Source organism: Mastigoproctus giganteus, chromosome 2 (assembly GCF_048544385.1).
Source record: "Mastigoproctus giganteus isolate SK-2022 chromosome 2, ASM4854438v1, whole genome shotgun sequence".
NCBI lineage: Eukaryota > Metazoa > Arthropoda > Arachnida > Uropygi > Thelyphonidae > Mastigoproctus > Mastigoproctus giganteus.
Window position 1 is genome coordinate 5,937,084 of NC_143576.1, and position 15,745 is coordinate 5,952,828.

Consider the following 15,745-nt stretch of genomic DNA (forward strand, 5'->3'; position numbering starts at 1 on the left):
TTCCAAAGAGAACAAAGTCTGCACCAGAATGTTTCTTGAAGCAATCAAAATTTGAATAGAATATCCAAAGAGAAATCCACAGACAGAAAAATGTTAGGTAAGCTAATGTTTAATCCAGTATTAGTTTCAGAAAAATTAAAAATTCCTCTGTACCTGTGAAAATTTTGCAAAATCAGCAAAAAATTATTCACAGTTGTCAATTTTTTTGATGCTAACTATAATTTCAATCTTTTCCAAACACAACTGTGAGAAATCTGTGTTCTGTATTAAAATCATATATTTTTAATTAATTTTTGAAAATTAAAACTCACTTTAGACCTGTTGGAAAGCAAATGCAAATATTTAAAAACCTTGCCCTTCAATTCATGGTGAGCATATCACTAACAGCAGCACTTGCTTTATGAAACATGAAGTGTGCGTATGTAAATAGTTTGATTCTAGATGATGCTTCAATCTCACAAAGCCAGAGAGTTTTACCAACCAGAGGAAAGCACACGGCAGTAGAGCTATATAGATCTGATCTACTGCCTCACTCTATTTCCATGTACAGTTGTTCATTGTACTCATCAGAGTCATTAGGCCTATAACACACTGCTACTCTCAACTTGGTTTTCCCAGTGCTTATGTCACACCAAACCGCCTGAACATTGCACTTCCTTAGATTTTGTGTTTCTTAACTAACAGCATCACCCCTTCTACCCTGTCTATCCTTCCTGTACACATTGTACTCCCCAAATTCCAATTCTTCACTGCTTATATCCATGTGGCACTACATCTGTGATATCCCAGCAATATCCGCTTTTGATGTCTTGACCAGCACTTCAAATTCATCAAATTTATTTACTATAGTCCTAGCATTGGAGTACATGCAAATATACCATACATACAAGTATACATACATCTATTCTTACTCGTAGTTACCCTAATGCAGCCCATGTATTTACTAGTTCCATGATGACTCTCAGCAACCCTTGAAATTCCCAGTACCTCGCTTTGCAGGCTGCTGCTCATTCCAATAGAAGCAGTGCAAGAAATCACTTTCATCTCTGCCTGTGGCTACTGTTAATGTATTAGTTTGAATCCCCCCCCAAGCTAGCAGTTTTCCGACCCACTTAACACCGCCTCGATAACATCAGCAAATATTCTTGCACTCTTTCTGTTTAAGTGTATCCCATCCCTGTAGAAACAATCTCTCTCGCTAACGTGCACAGACCATGCTGAGAAAAATTTTACCCCATGAGCCTTGCACAATCTCTCCAGAGCCGAATTGATTGACAAGGCACTCATCACATACTCCCTACTATCTTATCTGGGCAGAATTGTAGATACTTTCAAATTTAACCCTAATTCACGACTCTTTTTGACGTTGACGTGTACTTGTTAATTAAGTCCGCAGATCTCCTACTCTTAATGTCATTAGTGCCAACATGTACAACAATATCACCCTTAGTGCCCTTAAAAGATGATATCTGCTCTACAACGTCATCAACTTTTGCCCCTGTGTCAGACGTACTGGTCGTATTCCACCTATCCTTTTTGCACAATATATTTTCTGTCTCCCTGACAATAGAATCACCGAAACAACTTGAACAGTTCCTCAAAGTCTGCTTGGAAAGAAGATGCACTGTCTGCATTGGAATTTTGTAATCTCCCTCCCCTTTGTGTACTTTGTGTTAAGCTTCACACTGTGTGCACATCATCATGATGTATATCATTTCACTGTGAATTTACAGTATTTTACCATGTATATTCATAATTTTTAAAACCTTTTTGTGCATATTTAAAGAATTATTTTCCTCTATTGTGCCTGCATTATATTTATTCTTATGTGGATAACTCTTTCTGTTAAGAACTGTAATTGTCTGACAGAGTTATTTTTTTAGGAATTATGGTTACTCACGCAACTTGTCTGGACCACAGAGGAGGAATAGTGCTACATGGAGATCGTTACTTCCCTTTGGGTAGTGATCCCTGTACACAGTGTACTTGTCTTAGTGGAAAGCCAGAGATGTGTATATCAGTTTTGTGTTCACCACCAGAGAGCTGCCGTCAGTATCATGCTCTTAGTGATAAGTGCTGCCAGTTTGTTTGTTTGGACAGACATCCTCCTGACAGACCTGTTTCTGGTGGAAATTCAACTAACACAGGAAAAGAAGGTATATTTTCATTTAAGAAATTATTTATTTCTAAACCATTAGTGGTGATGCATGGTCTGACAGGCCCCTTTTTCTTTGCTTCCCACCCAGTAAAAAAGGGTTTTTGGTCATTTCTGAATTCTATTTAGAAGATACCTATGCTTGACATTTCATTACCTAATATTAAATATTACAAATGGATTGTAATAGTTAATGCTATTTAAGTTTTTATTTTTTTAATGAAATAATTGGAAATTAAAATATTGCATAGCATAATCCATTGGTTAGTTTGAATGAACTAAAACTTTTATTGATTCTTCTGAAAAAAAATCAAAAAAATGTATACATTTCGTTTATAAGATGATTAAATGCATAAAAATTCTGTGTTATGCATGTGCAAATTATACTTTCCCTTAGAATTCTACTTGGTGTATATCAGGAGATCCATAATATATATTTTGTCAAATAACTAAATATTAATAACACTTGTATATATAACAAAATTAAATTAAAAGTAAGTGTGCAGAGTGGGCAGGCCAGTAAGAAAAAATGCAAAGAAAAACAATTTTCTTAGTATTCTGTTTTTCTGTAATACCACTTTTTATTCGATTTTTACTTGCCATCCTGTGTAGTTACTTTTAATTTAGTTCAATATTGTTTATGTTTTTGTAACTGTATTGCAATTTGTTTTACTGTATATTTTTTCTTATTATTTTTCTTACTTTCTTCTTGTATTCTTTTCTTTAATACATAGTAATTTAAATTTGGTTTCAGTGTGTGATATATTTATATATGTATTTGGTACTAGTATGATAAATTGTGTTTATAGAGCCAACTAAAAGTGTGGAAACATAAGAACAAAGAGAAAAATTTAATACGTGTGTGTATTAATGTGAAAATGTATTAAAAACTTAATTTAATACATTTTCAAGTGCAACAGCAGCTAAAGAAGAAGATGGGTGCAAGAGCACACATGAAGAGGCAATGTTTTTCTGGCTCCAGCAAATAGAGAAGTTTTGCCTTTTTATTGACTTAAATTGGCATATTAATTTATTTTTTAGAGTTGCCTTCTATTCCTAGTAACAATACTTTAGTTTAATTTGAATTTAGATAGAGATTTTGTAGGTTATTACTTAGTATCGGTAAGGGTATCAAATCCACGTGTTGAACAGGTTTTGCAGCTCCCATGAATGCAAAGTTTTTAATTATACTTAGCCACTTTATTGACTTAATTGTTAGATTAAATTATTTTCTATAAGCAGCTTATAGACCTAGTCAAGCTCCATGGTTTAAAACTAAAATTCCAGAGGTGTATTCAACTTGCCACCATTGTTATACGATACAACGTGTGCACCGAACTAGATAACATAAGGTCTAACGGAAAACTAGTGAGTGTAAGGTTTAAAACTAGATAGCCAGTATAGTAGTATCAGTTAATTGAATTGTACTTTAACTAAATAAATATAGCGACCTAGTTTTTACAAACGTAACATCATAAATTAATACATATAAGTTTACAGGGGATAAGAATGTCATATAACTCGAAGATAACATTCGAAACCGAAATACATATATATCTATATATATAGTGTTATAACTGCAGTGGGATATAAGTTTAGAGTTATATTTTCTATTGGAATTTTATTGAACTTGGATAGAAATCATGACTCAGACCATAGCAGCAAAGCAAAAGGCTCAAACTAATGGAAGTACTGTGGCTCAGGGTGGGAACTGAGGGGGGCAGTTGTACTCTGAATCACAGTCTATTGAAATGCACTGCTTGTTTGATGTTTGTGGACAATCAGGAACGGGACATGATATTGCCAAGGGGAATGTCTTTTTATGTGTGCGCAATGTAAGGAGTGCGAGGAAATCAAGCCCCAACTCAGCATTGTTATGGGTTTATATGAGAGCTTGAAGGACAGGATGGATGCCCTCAAAGGATTTAAATTGAGGGGCCCATCAAGCTCTCAGCTGCCCACATCAATGCCAGAGCTTGCACTTGAACATCAAGCAACACAGCAGCAAACCCCAAGGCAGAATGCGCTGGTCTCAAAGGAACTAGTTGTTGTAGGTGACTCTATTTTCACGGAAATATGGAACATATTGTGCAAAAATGGAACATATTGATAGATGGAACATGACCAGGGTATGTCTGCCAGGAGCAGAGGTTGATGATGTTGTAGAGCAGATATCATCTTTTAAGGGCACAAAGGGTGATATTGTTGTACACGTTGACACTAATGATATTAAGAGTAGGAGACCGGCAGAATTACTTAACAAGTACAAGTCAATGCTGAAAAAAAGCCATGAGTTAGGGTTGAATTTGAAAGTGTCTGCAATTCTGCCCAGACACAATAGGAGGGTGTATATGATGAGAGCCTTGTCGATCAATTCAGCCCTGTAGAGATTGTGCAGGGCTCAAGGGGTAAAAATTTTCTCAGCCTGGTCTGTGCTTGTTAAACAGGAGAGACTGCTTCTACAGAGATGGGATACACTTAAATAGAAAGAGTGCAAGAATATTTGCTGATGCTATCGTGGCAGAGTTAGGTGGGTCGGAAAACTGCTAACTTGGAGTGATACGTGGACTAATAGATTTAACAGTAACCACTGGCAGAGGTAAAAGTGATTCTTGCACTACTTCTATTGAAATGCAATTGAGCATCAGCCTGGAAAGCAAGGCAATGGGAATTTCCAGGACTGTTGGTAGTCATAGTGGAACAAGTAAATACATGGGCTGTGTTAGGGTAACTAAGAGTAGAAACAGGTGCATGTATACTTGCATGTACACCAATTCTAGGAGTATAGTTAATAAATTTGATGAGCTTGAAGTGTTAATCAAGACATCAAAGGCAGATATTGTTGGGATATCAGAGACATGGTGTCACACAGACATAAGCAGTGCAGAATTGGAATTTGGGAAGTACAATGTGTACAGAAAGGATAGACAGGACAGAAAGGGAGGAGGAGTTATGCTGTTAGTTAAGAAACACATGAAATTTAAGGAAGTGCATGCAATTGATGTTGGTGGACAATGCAATGTTGAGTTTGTTTGCTGTGACATAAGCACTGAGAAAGAAAAAATGAGAGTAGGTGTGTGTTATAGGCCAAATGAATCTGATGAGTATAATAAGCAATCGTGCAGAGAAATAGAGTGGGCCATTTGATGTTATTTGGTTTTAGGAGCATTAGCAACTAACGCCATATTGCTCGGGGGATATGCCGTACTCATTCCTTGACCTCTCCACATCCTCTGTATTTGGTGGTTACGTGCTCCAAAACTTTGGTCTAATCAAGAAACGTGTGCAACGCACTGCCACTCCTGCCCACCTGGCTACGGAGGCACCTAGAGGTCCAGTAAATCAGAGTGTCTTATAATGGGGGATTTTAATTTCCTAGAGATTGACTGGAATTTGTGGGTTGGTCACTCACACACTAGAAAGCTTTTGTGGATTTATTGGATGATTGTTTTCTACAGCAGCATGTTCGGGAGGTATCTAGAGGGAGTAATACTCTTGATCTGATTATCAGTAGTGGTTCTTAATGCATCAAGAATCTGCAGATAAAGGAACTGCTAGGTGGCAGTGATCACAGTGTGCTGAAGTGGGATTTACTCAAAGAGTAAATCAAGGGTAAAGGGAAGGGTTTTTGCTTTCGTCAAGGTGACTACGGTGGTCTGAGACAGTATTTAAATTCTATACAGTGGGACCAACTGATGATGTTACCAACAGGAAATTCAAAATGGGAAACATTCAAAGAATTAATCTTGGAAGCTACTAGGCTTTTCATACCAACAAAGAAATATTGTTCAAGATTTAGGCCTGAATGGAGGTCAGATGAACTAATTAGACTTTTGACAGAGAAGAAAAATGCATGGGATACATATAAATATAAGATTATGATAGATATAAGCTAGTCTGTAACCAAGTTACAAAGGAGGTTAGGCAGGCGAAGGCAGATTGCGAGAAATCTTTGGCAAAGGAAGCAAAGAAAAACATCAAAGAGTTCTTTACTTATGTAAACTGTAGAAGGAAGGGATGAATCAGCTTGGTCCACTTGATATCGATGGTTCAACTGTTGGATGATCCTGCTCAGGTAGCTAACAAACTAAATGAATATTTTCATCAACATTCACACATGAAGAATTATTCAGGGAGGGGAATGCCAGAGGTGTATTCAACTCTGGCAGTAAGCTAGCTAGATAATCTTGTAATAACTGAGAGTAAAGTGGAGAATAAATTGTTGAAGGTAAACACAAGAAAGGCACCTGGGGTGGATGGAATCTATCCAGTTATATTTAAAGGAGGCAGCAAAGGAAGTAAGCAAACCCTTAGCCATAATTATGAGAGCTTCATTGGACTCAGGGGAGGTACCCATGGACTGGAGATGTGCAAATGTGACGCCAATACAGAAAGGAGGATCAAAGGGAGACACAGGTAATTACAGACCTGTGAGTTTAACTTTTGTTCCAGGGAAATTAATGGAGGCACTGGTTAAAGAAGCAATGCAGGATCATCTATACAAGACTTCAGTTATAGCTTGGACACAGCATGGGTTTGTTAAGGGGAAGTCTTGTCTGACAAATTTGATTGGATACTATGATGTAGTCACAAAGCAACTGGATGAAAAGACTAACTTTGTTATTCTTTACGTCCAGATGATGTTAGAAAGGCCTTTGATACTTTTGCACATGGAAGACTGCTGCACAAATTGGAGCAGTGTGGCATTGGAGGCAAATTGCTGCTATGGATAAAGGGATGGTTGAGTGGGAGAAGACAGAGTGGTAATCAATGGACACTGCTCTTCGTGGACTAATGTTATTAGTGGAGTCCCTCAGGGTTCATTGTTGTGTCCATTGTTGTTTTCTGTATTTATAAATGATATTGATGATTGTATATCAGCCTTGATGTCCAAGTTTGCAGATGATACGAAGGTTGGCAGGGTTGTTAATAGCACTAATGACAGTACACTGTTGCAACAGGATCTAGAAAAGTTAAGCAGATGGACTGAGAGGTGACAAATCAAGTTTAACATTGACAAATGTAAAGTACTACATATGGGAAGTAGTAATCCCAGAGTAACATATCAACTGTGTAGTAGCACACTGACAGTGGTAGAGAATGAAAAGGACCTGATGGTAATTGTGCAGGCAGATATAAAGTTTTCTGATCAGTGCAGACGGTCTGCTAGAGTAGCTCATGTTGTCTTATCAATGATATACAGGAATTTTTGTCAATGATATACAGGAATTCTTGTAAAAGCAATGGTCAGGCCACACCTTGAGTACCATATACAGGTCTGGAGGCCTCATTTTAAGAAGGATGTAGAGCTGTTGGAACGAGTACAGAGAAGGGCAACAAGATTAGTGAACAGAGCAAAGGGTTGCTCTTACAAAGAAAGGCTTAAGTTTTGCAAATTACAGTTTCTGGAGACTAGGTACCTCTGAGGTGATCTGATTGAGGTGTATAAAACCTTGAATGGTTTAAGCATGCTCAATACTGATGGGATTCTTCCTCTTGCTCCGAATAATCGCCTAAGAGGGCATAAATTCAAATTGAGGAAAGAAGGTTGTAGGATAGGTGTGCAGAAGTTTGCCTTTAGCTAGCGGGTGGTTGATTGCTGGAACAAACTTTCGTCTGCCATAGAAGTTGATAGCATAAATAGAGTCAATGTAGAACTTGAGAAACATTTGGAGCGATTGGTGGGTGAAATAAGGGGGGGGGGTTGTTTTTTGGCTGATGCTATATAAGCTTGCTTTCTTGCATCATGTGCCCTTGCTAATGCTAATGTGTAGATAAATATATGAACATTCAATAGAGGTATAAAATGAGTAGGTGATGTGTTCCATGCACAAGGTACCAGATCTGGGATGGGGGAGGTTATATAAATAAATCATAAAAAGGATAGACTACCATAGCAAACATCTTCAGAGGACTACAACCGTGATAGTCTATCCAGAGCTAGTGTTTTATAAATTCCAACTCAACTAATGCTATTAAGAATTTAACAGGAAAAGCAAAGAATATGGCAACTTTCCATACTCTGTTTAATCCCACATTTGATCCATTATGTTCTGAATGAAAAAGACAATACAAAAGCAAATTACTGTTAGGAAAGTTAGAGTCGAGAAAGTTGAGTTTCAAAGAAAGGAGCAATAGAGGAATTTGATAGAATTGGGGAAGAGGTTTTAAGCTGAAAAGATTCCAAATCTGGTCTCTGACGAGGAATGTCTGAGTAGACAAATGCAAAAGTACCACTTTTGAAATGAACAGAAGGAATCAGAACAAATCATTAAGTCATCTGAGATAAGTTTTGGTTGAGGCAACTTATAATTGAGACTATCAGAAAAACGAAGTGAGGTATGGCGGATAATACATGGAATTGGACATTAGCAATAGTAGAGGCATATGATGCAAGAAAGCAAGCTTATACAGCGTCAGCCGAAAAAAAAAAAAAAATAAAATAAACCATCCAATTTTACACCCATCCATTCGTTCCAAATGTTTGTCTAGTTCTGCCTTGAATTTATTTAAGCTATCAACTTCTGCCGACCGGGCTAGCCGGCTGGGTAAAGTGCCTGCCTGGCAACCCAAAGGTCGCGGGTTCGATTCCCGCCTCGGGCTTGGATCAAAGTACTGCAAAAACCTTGGGAGGTGCATTATGGCCACAGAAGCCTATGCGCCAACAACTACCAAAAAATAAAAAAAAAAACTATCAACTTCTACAATGACAGATATAAGTTTGTTAGCAGTTGCTGGTAAAGGAAAATTTCCACACATCTATTTGATAACTGTTTTTTCTCAAACTCAGTTTGTGTCCCCTAAGATTTGTAACCAGAGCAAGAGGAAGAATTGCATCAGCATTGAACCTGTTCAATCCATTCGAGGCCTTATACAACCTCAATCAGATTGCCTTGCAGGTGCCTAGTCCCCAGACGCTACAATTTGCAGAGCTAATTGGGATAATTACCTGATCCCTGCTCACAAAATTCCTGTATATCATTGACAAGACTCCATGACCTACTCTGGCAGCCTGTCTCCACTGCTCAGAAAACTTCATATCTGACTGCACAATTATCAACAGGTCTCTCATTCTCTACTACAGTGAGCTTAACACCACCCAGTTGGTACATTTCTCTGGGGTTACTGCTACCCATATGCAATACTTTGCATTTGTCAATGCTAAACTTCAGTTCCAACTTCTCAGCCCATCTGCCCAACCTTTCCTTTTCCATTCAGCAGCATACTGTCATTACTGTTATTAACAATCCTCCCAACCTTTGTACCATCTGCAAACTTTGACATTAAGCTTGATATACCTTCATCAATATCATTGATAAATATACAAAACAACAATAGGCCCAACACCGAATCCTGGGGGACACCAGTAATAACATTTGTCCACGAAGAGCAGTATCCATTGATTACCACTCTCTGTGTTCTTCCACTCAACCTTCCTTTTATCCATTGCAGCAACTTCCCCTTAATGCCATAATGCTCGAATTTGTACAGTAGTCTTTAGTGTGCAACAGTATCAAAAGCTTTCCTGAAATCTAAGCATATAATATCAAAATAATTTTTTGCATCCAGTTCCTTTGTGACCACATCATAGTATCCAATCAAATTGGCCAGACAAGACTTTCCCTTAATAAATCCATGCTCTGTCTGAATTATTACTGCTCTCTTGTCTAGATGATCCTGCAATGCTTCTTTAACCAGTGATTCCATTATTTTCCCTGGAACAGAAGTCAAACTAACAGGTCTGTAATTACTCGTGTCACCCTTTGATCTCCCTTTGTGAATTGAAGATACATTTGCACATCTCTAGTCCTTGGGGAATTCCCCTGAGTCCAAGGATGCTCTCATAATTATGGCTAAGGGTTTGATTACTTCCTTTGCCACTTTCTTTAATTAAATCTATATAAATCCCATCCACCCCAGGTGCCTTTCTGATGTTTAACTTCAACAATTTCTCCTCCACTTTGTTCTCAGTTATTACAAAATCATTTAACTTTCTGTATAGTTTGATAAACATCTGGTGCTCTCCTCTTTGAATGACTTCTCATGTGTGAATGTATATGCAAAATACTCATTTAGTTTGTTCGCTATCTGAGAATGATCATCTCAGTCAAACCATTGATATCAAATGAACCAATTTGATTCATCCCTTTCCTTTTAGTGTTTATATAAGTAAAGAAGGCTTTGCTGTTTTTCTTTACATCCATTGCCAAAGATTTTTCATAATGTGCCTTCGCTTGCTTAAACTCCTTTGTGACTTGATTACAGACCTACTTATATATATCATAGGCTTCTGTATTGCCTGATAATTTATATGTATCCCATGGATTTTTCTTTTCTGCCACAAGTCTCATTAGTTCATCTGACATTCGTTTGGGCCTGAACCTAGAACAGTATTTCTTAGTTGGAAAAAAAAAAAAAAGCCTAGTAGCTTACTTCCAAGAAGATTACAAGGAAGATGACTTCCTTGAATGCTTCCCATTTAGAATTCGCTGTTGGTAACATCATCAATTGGTCCCACTGTATAGAATTCATCTGTGATGCTACTAAAAACACTGACTCAACTTTATAAAATGTCTTTATTATAATAATATAAAATTATAAAATATATGTGTATGATCGTATAAACTGTATTTTAAAATATTAAAATTATAATAAAATAAAATGATGTATAACAAGAATAAAATGCGATAAAATATAAAGTTAAAAGTGCTAAAAAGATGTTTAAAATCACTAAGAACCACTGAAATAGGAGCTTTTGGGAGCAGCAGCCACCTTCGTCAGCAATAATGGTTACATGTTATCCCATAATCTATATATTTACATCTCAGCAGTTCTGCGACACAAACTATGGCATCTGCACACGGTTCACTTCTCTTGTACTGGAACCAGAAATTGGACGGGCCACTCTAAACTGTTGTTTTCTCTTTAGGATAAGGGCTTCAAAGAGTGGATGAATGCGACAACCCTTATCTATTAAGACTGTAGCGTTCGGGTGAACATATCCTTAAATTCTCTAGCCACATCTGGTTCCAGAAGCCACGTGCTCTATCCACGATCATGGCTTCTTTGGTTGTAATACCATGCCCAGTTACCCCAGGCATGTTCAGCTATAGCTGAACCTCCATAATTGGCAGTCTTGAAAGCTCTATTGTGTTCCCCAGGCGATCTCACAGTCTGCGTTTTGTTTCCCCCCCACAATCAGGACACTCAATTTCTTATAAATTGAGAGCTTTTGGAACCGGAAATGGCTGGAGAGTTTAAGGATATGTTTGTCCGAACACTACAGTCTTTATAGGGATAAGAGCTATCGCATTCGTCCACTCTTTGAAGCCAGATACGAACGGTTTAGAGTGACCCGTCCAATTTCCAGTTCCAATGCATGAGAAGTGGACTGTGCACAGATGCCTTAGTTCATGTTGCTGACCTGATGAGATAAAATGTATATACAGTGAATTCCATTTATTTGGGCCACTGGTTAATCAGGGCAGCCGTTTATTTGGAACAAATCTTAAAAAAATAGAACCCAATCAAGAAAAAATCCAGGGTTTACTTCACTTAATTGGAACAACATGCTGTTTAATCGGGGCAGGAGGTCGTACACTGGAGATTACCCTACGATTGTCTCCGACTGTACCACAATCATAAAACAATTAGCAGTCAATTGTTTATTGGGCTTTTCTGTTAGTGCAATCTGTCATAAACAGATAGTAAACTCAATCTTATTGAATTTGCGATAATACCAATAGCTGGAATTTTGTGGGTTATTATGGTGAAATGTGTTTACACTTCCATTAAATCTTCAATCATATAAAAAAATTAATTTTCATAATCTTCTCTTCATTCCTACTTTTAAAGCTTCGTAACTTGTTACACAGTTCTCACTTGCACGTATTGTGTTACTTGCAATTTGTGTGTGCCGAGTTCTTTATTATTGATTGCTTATCTTTTTACTGTTTTAAATTTTAATCCCCACCCACAAATGTCAGTGAACAGAAATGTCAACTAGTTAGTATGTACATATTACAGTACGTATTAATTATTTCGATTATTAGCATTAGCATTAGTAGAGGCATTTGATGCAAGAAAGCAAGCTTATGCAGCATCAGCCAAAAAAAAAAAACCACTTCCACTTCACCCCTCCGTTCGTTCAAAATACCTGTCCAGCTGAGCCTTAAACTTATTTAGGCTATCAACCTCCACCACAAGGGATGGAAGTCTGTTCCACCAACCAACCACCCGCTGGCTAAAGGCAAATTTCCGCACGTCTATCCTACATCTGTCTTTCCTCAATTTGAATTTATGCCCTCTCAGGTGATTATTCTGAGCTAGAGGAAGAATCCCATCAGCATTGAGCATGCTTAAACCATTCAAGGCTTTATACACCTCTATCAGATCACCTCGCTGGTGCCTAGTCTCCAGACACTGTAATTTGCAAAACTTAAGCCGTTCTTCGTAAGAGCACCCCTTTGTTCCATTCACTAATCTTGTTGCCCTTCTCTGTACTCGTTCCAGCAGCTCTACATCCTTCTTGAAATGAGGCCTCCAGACCTGTATACAGTACTCTAGGTGTGGCCTGACCATCGCCTTATACAATGGAATAATCACCTCCTTATCCCTGCTGGAAAAATTCCTGTATATCATTGACAATACTCCATGAGCTACTCTTGCAGCCCGTCTGCACTGCTCAGAGAACTTCATATGCACAACCACCCCCAAGTCCCTTTCATTCTCTACCACTGTCAGTGTTGTACCACAGAGTTGATACGTTGCTCTGGGGTTGCTGTTTCCCATGTGTAGTACTTTACATTTGTCAATGTTAAACTTCATTTGCCACCTCTCAGCCCATCTGCTCAACCTTTCCAGATCCTGTTGCAGCAGCATAGTGTCAGTAGTGTCCTTGACAACCCTGCCAACCTTTGTATCGTCTGCAAACTTGGACATTAATCCCGATATACCATCATCAATTTCATTTATAAATACAGAAAACAATAATGGACCCAACACTGAGCCCTGAGGGACTCCACTAATAACATCAGTCCACGATGAGCAGTGTCCATTGATTACCACTCTCTGTCTTCTCCCCCTCAACCACCCCTTTATCCATAGCAGTAATTTGCCTCCAATGTCACACTGCTCCAATTTGTGTAGCAGTCTTCCATGTGCAACAGTATCAAAAGCCTTTCTAAGATCCAAGTATATAATATCAAAGTTATTCCCTGCATCCAGTTCTTTTGTGACTGCATCATAGTATCCAATCAAGTTGGTCAGGCAAGACTTCCCCTTAACAAAACCATGCTGTGTCTGAGCTATAACTGAAGTCTTGTCTAAATGATCCTGCAGTGCTTCTTTAACCAGTGCCTCCATTAATTTTCCTGGAACAGAAGTTAAGCTCACAGGTCTATAATTACTTGTGTCAGCCTTTGATCCTCCTTTGTGAATTGTGGTCACATTTGCACATTTCCAGTCTATGGGTACCTCCCCTGAGTCCAAGGAAGCTCTCATAATTATGGCTAAGGGTTTGCTTACTTCCTTTGCTGCCTCCTTTAATATAACTGGATAGATCCCATCCACCCCGGGTGCCTTTCTTGTGTTTATCTTCAACAGTTTCTCCTCCACTTTACTCCCAGTTATTTCAAGATTCTGTAACTTACTGCTAGAGTTGAATACACCTCTGGCATTCCCCTCGCTGAATAACTCCTCATGTATGAATGTCGATGCAAAATATTCATTTAGTTTGTTAGCTACCTGAGCAGGATCATCAACACTTGACCCATCAATATCAAGAGGACCAATCTGATTCATCCCTTTCCTTCTAGAGTTTACATAAGTAAAGAACTCTTTGCTGTTTTTCTTTGCATCCCTTGCCAAGGATTTCTCGTAATCTGCCTTCGCCTGCCTAACCTCCTTTGTAACTTGGTTGCATATCAACTTGTATCTATCATAGAATTCTGTGTCATGTGTTAATTTGTAAGTATCCCATGCATTTTTCTTCTCTGCCATATGCCTCATTAGTTCATCTGACATCCATTTTGGCCTAAACCTTGAACAATATTTCTTAGTTGGTATGTAAAGCCTAGTAGCTTCCAAGATAAGTTCTTTGAATGCTTCCCATTTTGAATTTGCTGTTGGTAACATCATCAGTTGGTCCCACTGTATAGAATTTAAATACTGTCTCAGTCCATCGTAGTCGCCTTTACGGAAGCAATAACCCTTCCCTTTACCCCTAATGGTAGTTACCTCTTTGAGTAAATCCCACTTCAGCACACTGTGATCACTGCCACCTAGTGGTTCATTTATCTGCAGATTCTTAATGCATGAAGAATCACTGCTGATAATCAAATCAAGAGTATTGCTCCCTCTAGTTGCCTCCCGAACATGCTGATGTAGAAAACAATCATCCAATAAATCCACAAAAGCCCTGCTAGTGTGTGAGTATCCAGCCCCCAAATTCCAGTCAATATCTGGGAAATTAAAATCTCCCATTATAAGACACTCTGATTTACTGGCCCATTCTATTTCCCTGTACAGTTCCTTATTATACTCATCAGAGTCATTAGGCCTATAGCACACTCCTACTCTCAATTTTGATCTCCCAATGTTTATGTCACACCAAACTGACTCCACACTGCACTGTCCAGCGATGTCGACTGGCTTCACTTCCTTGGTTTTTATGTGTTTCTTAACTAATAGCATAACACCTCCCCCCCTTCCTATCCTGTCTATCCTTTCTGTAGACGTTGTACTCCCCAAATTGCAGTTCCGCATCCCTTATATCTGTGTGACACCACGTCTCTGATATCCCAACAATATCTGCCTTCGATGTTTTGAGCAATACCTCAAATTCATCAAATTTATTTACTAAACTCCTAGCATTGGTGTACACGCAAGTATACCTGCACCTGTTTCTATTCTTAGCTACCCTAACACAACCCATGTGTTTACTTGTACCACAATGGCTCCCAGCAGTCTCTGAAATACCATGCATCTTGTTTTTCAGGCTTCTGCTCATTCTAATAGAAGCAGTGCAAGAATCTCTTTCACCTCTGCCAGTGGCTACTGTCAATCTATTGGTCTTTGTCTCCCCCCAAGCTAGCAGTTTTCCGACCCACCTAACACTGCCTCGATAGCATCAGCAAATCACGTACAGTTAGTCCTCGTATAACATGTGTTTACACTACACGAATTCGATCATACACGATTTATAAATAGGGGAACGATATCATATATAACACGAACCGAATTCGCTTATGCACGATTCGCCTTTGTGTTTACAAGAAATGGCAGTCGAACGCGGAATCACCCCAACCGTACACAACACAATAGGAATGAAGAGAAGATTCTGAAAATGTATTTATGATTTTTATATCAGTGAAAGGGAAACGCGTTTCACCATAAAAGCGTAAAAACCCACACAATTCCAGCTGTCGGTATTATTGCAAATGCAATTAGATTGAGTTTACTACCAGTTTATAACAGATTCCACTAGCAGGAATTCAACTGGAAATTGTTTTTATTGTTTTATGGTAGTAACCTCCAGAAATGTGCTCTAGTAAAATGTGAGCTAGTGAGGTGTTCATAGTGTGTCTCTGC

General features: G+C 38.4%; 1 protein-coding gene across 1 annotated transcript in view; it reads left to right on the top strand.

Annotated features, from left to right (window-relative positions):
• The window catches only part of LOC150089134 (uncharacterized), a 101,467-nt gene that overhangs the window by 48,334 nt on the left and 37,388 nt on the right, over nt 1-15,745 (top strand). Inside the window, exon 3 of the mRNA XM_090389112.1 lies at nt 1,884-2,156. Coding sequence (XP_090245238.1) covers nt 1,884-2,156 — 273 coding nt within the window. The remainder of the gene's footprint in view (nt 1-1,883; nt 2,157-15,745) is intronic.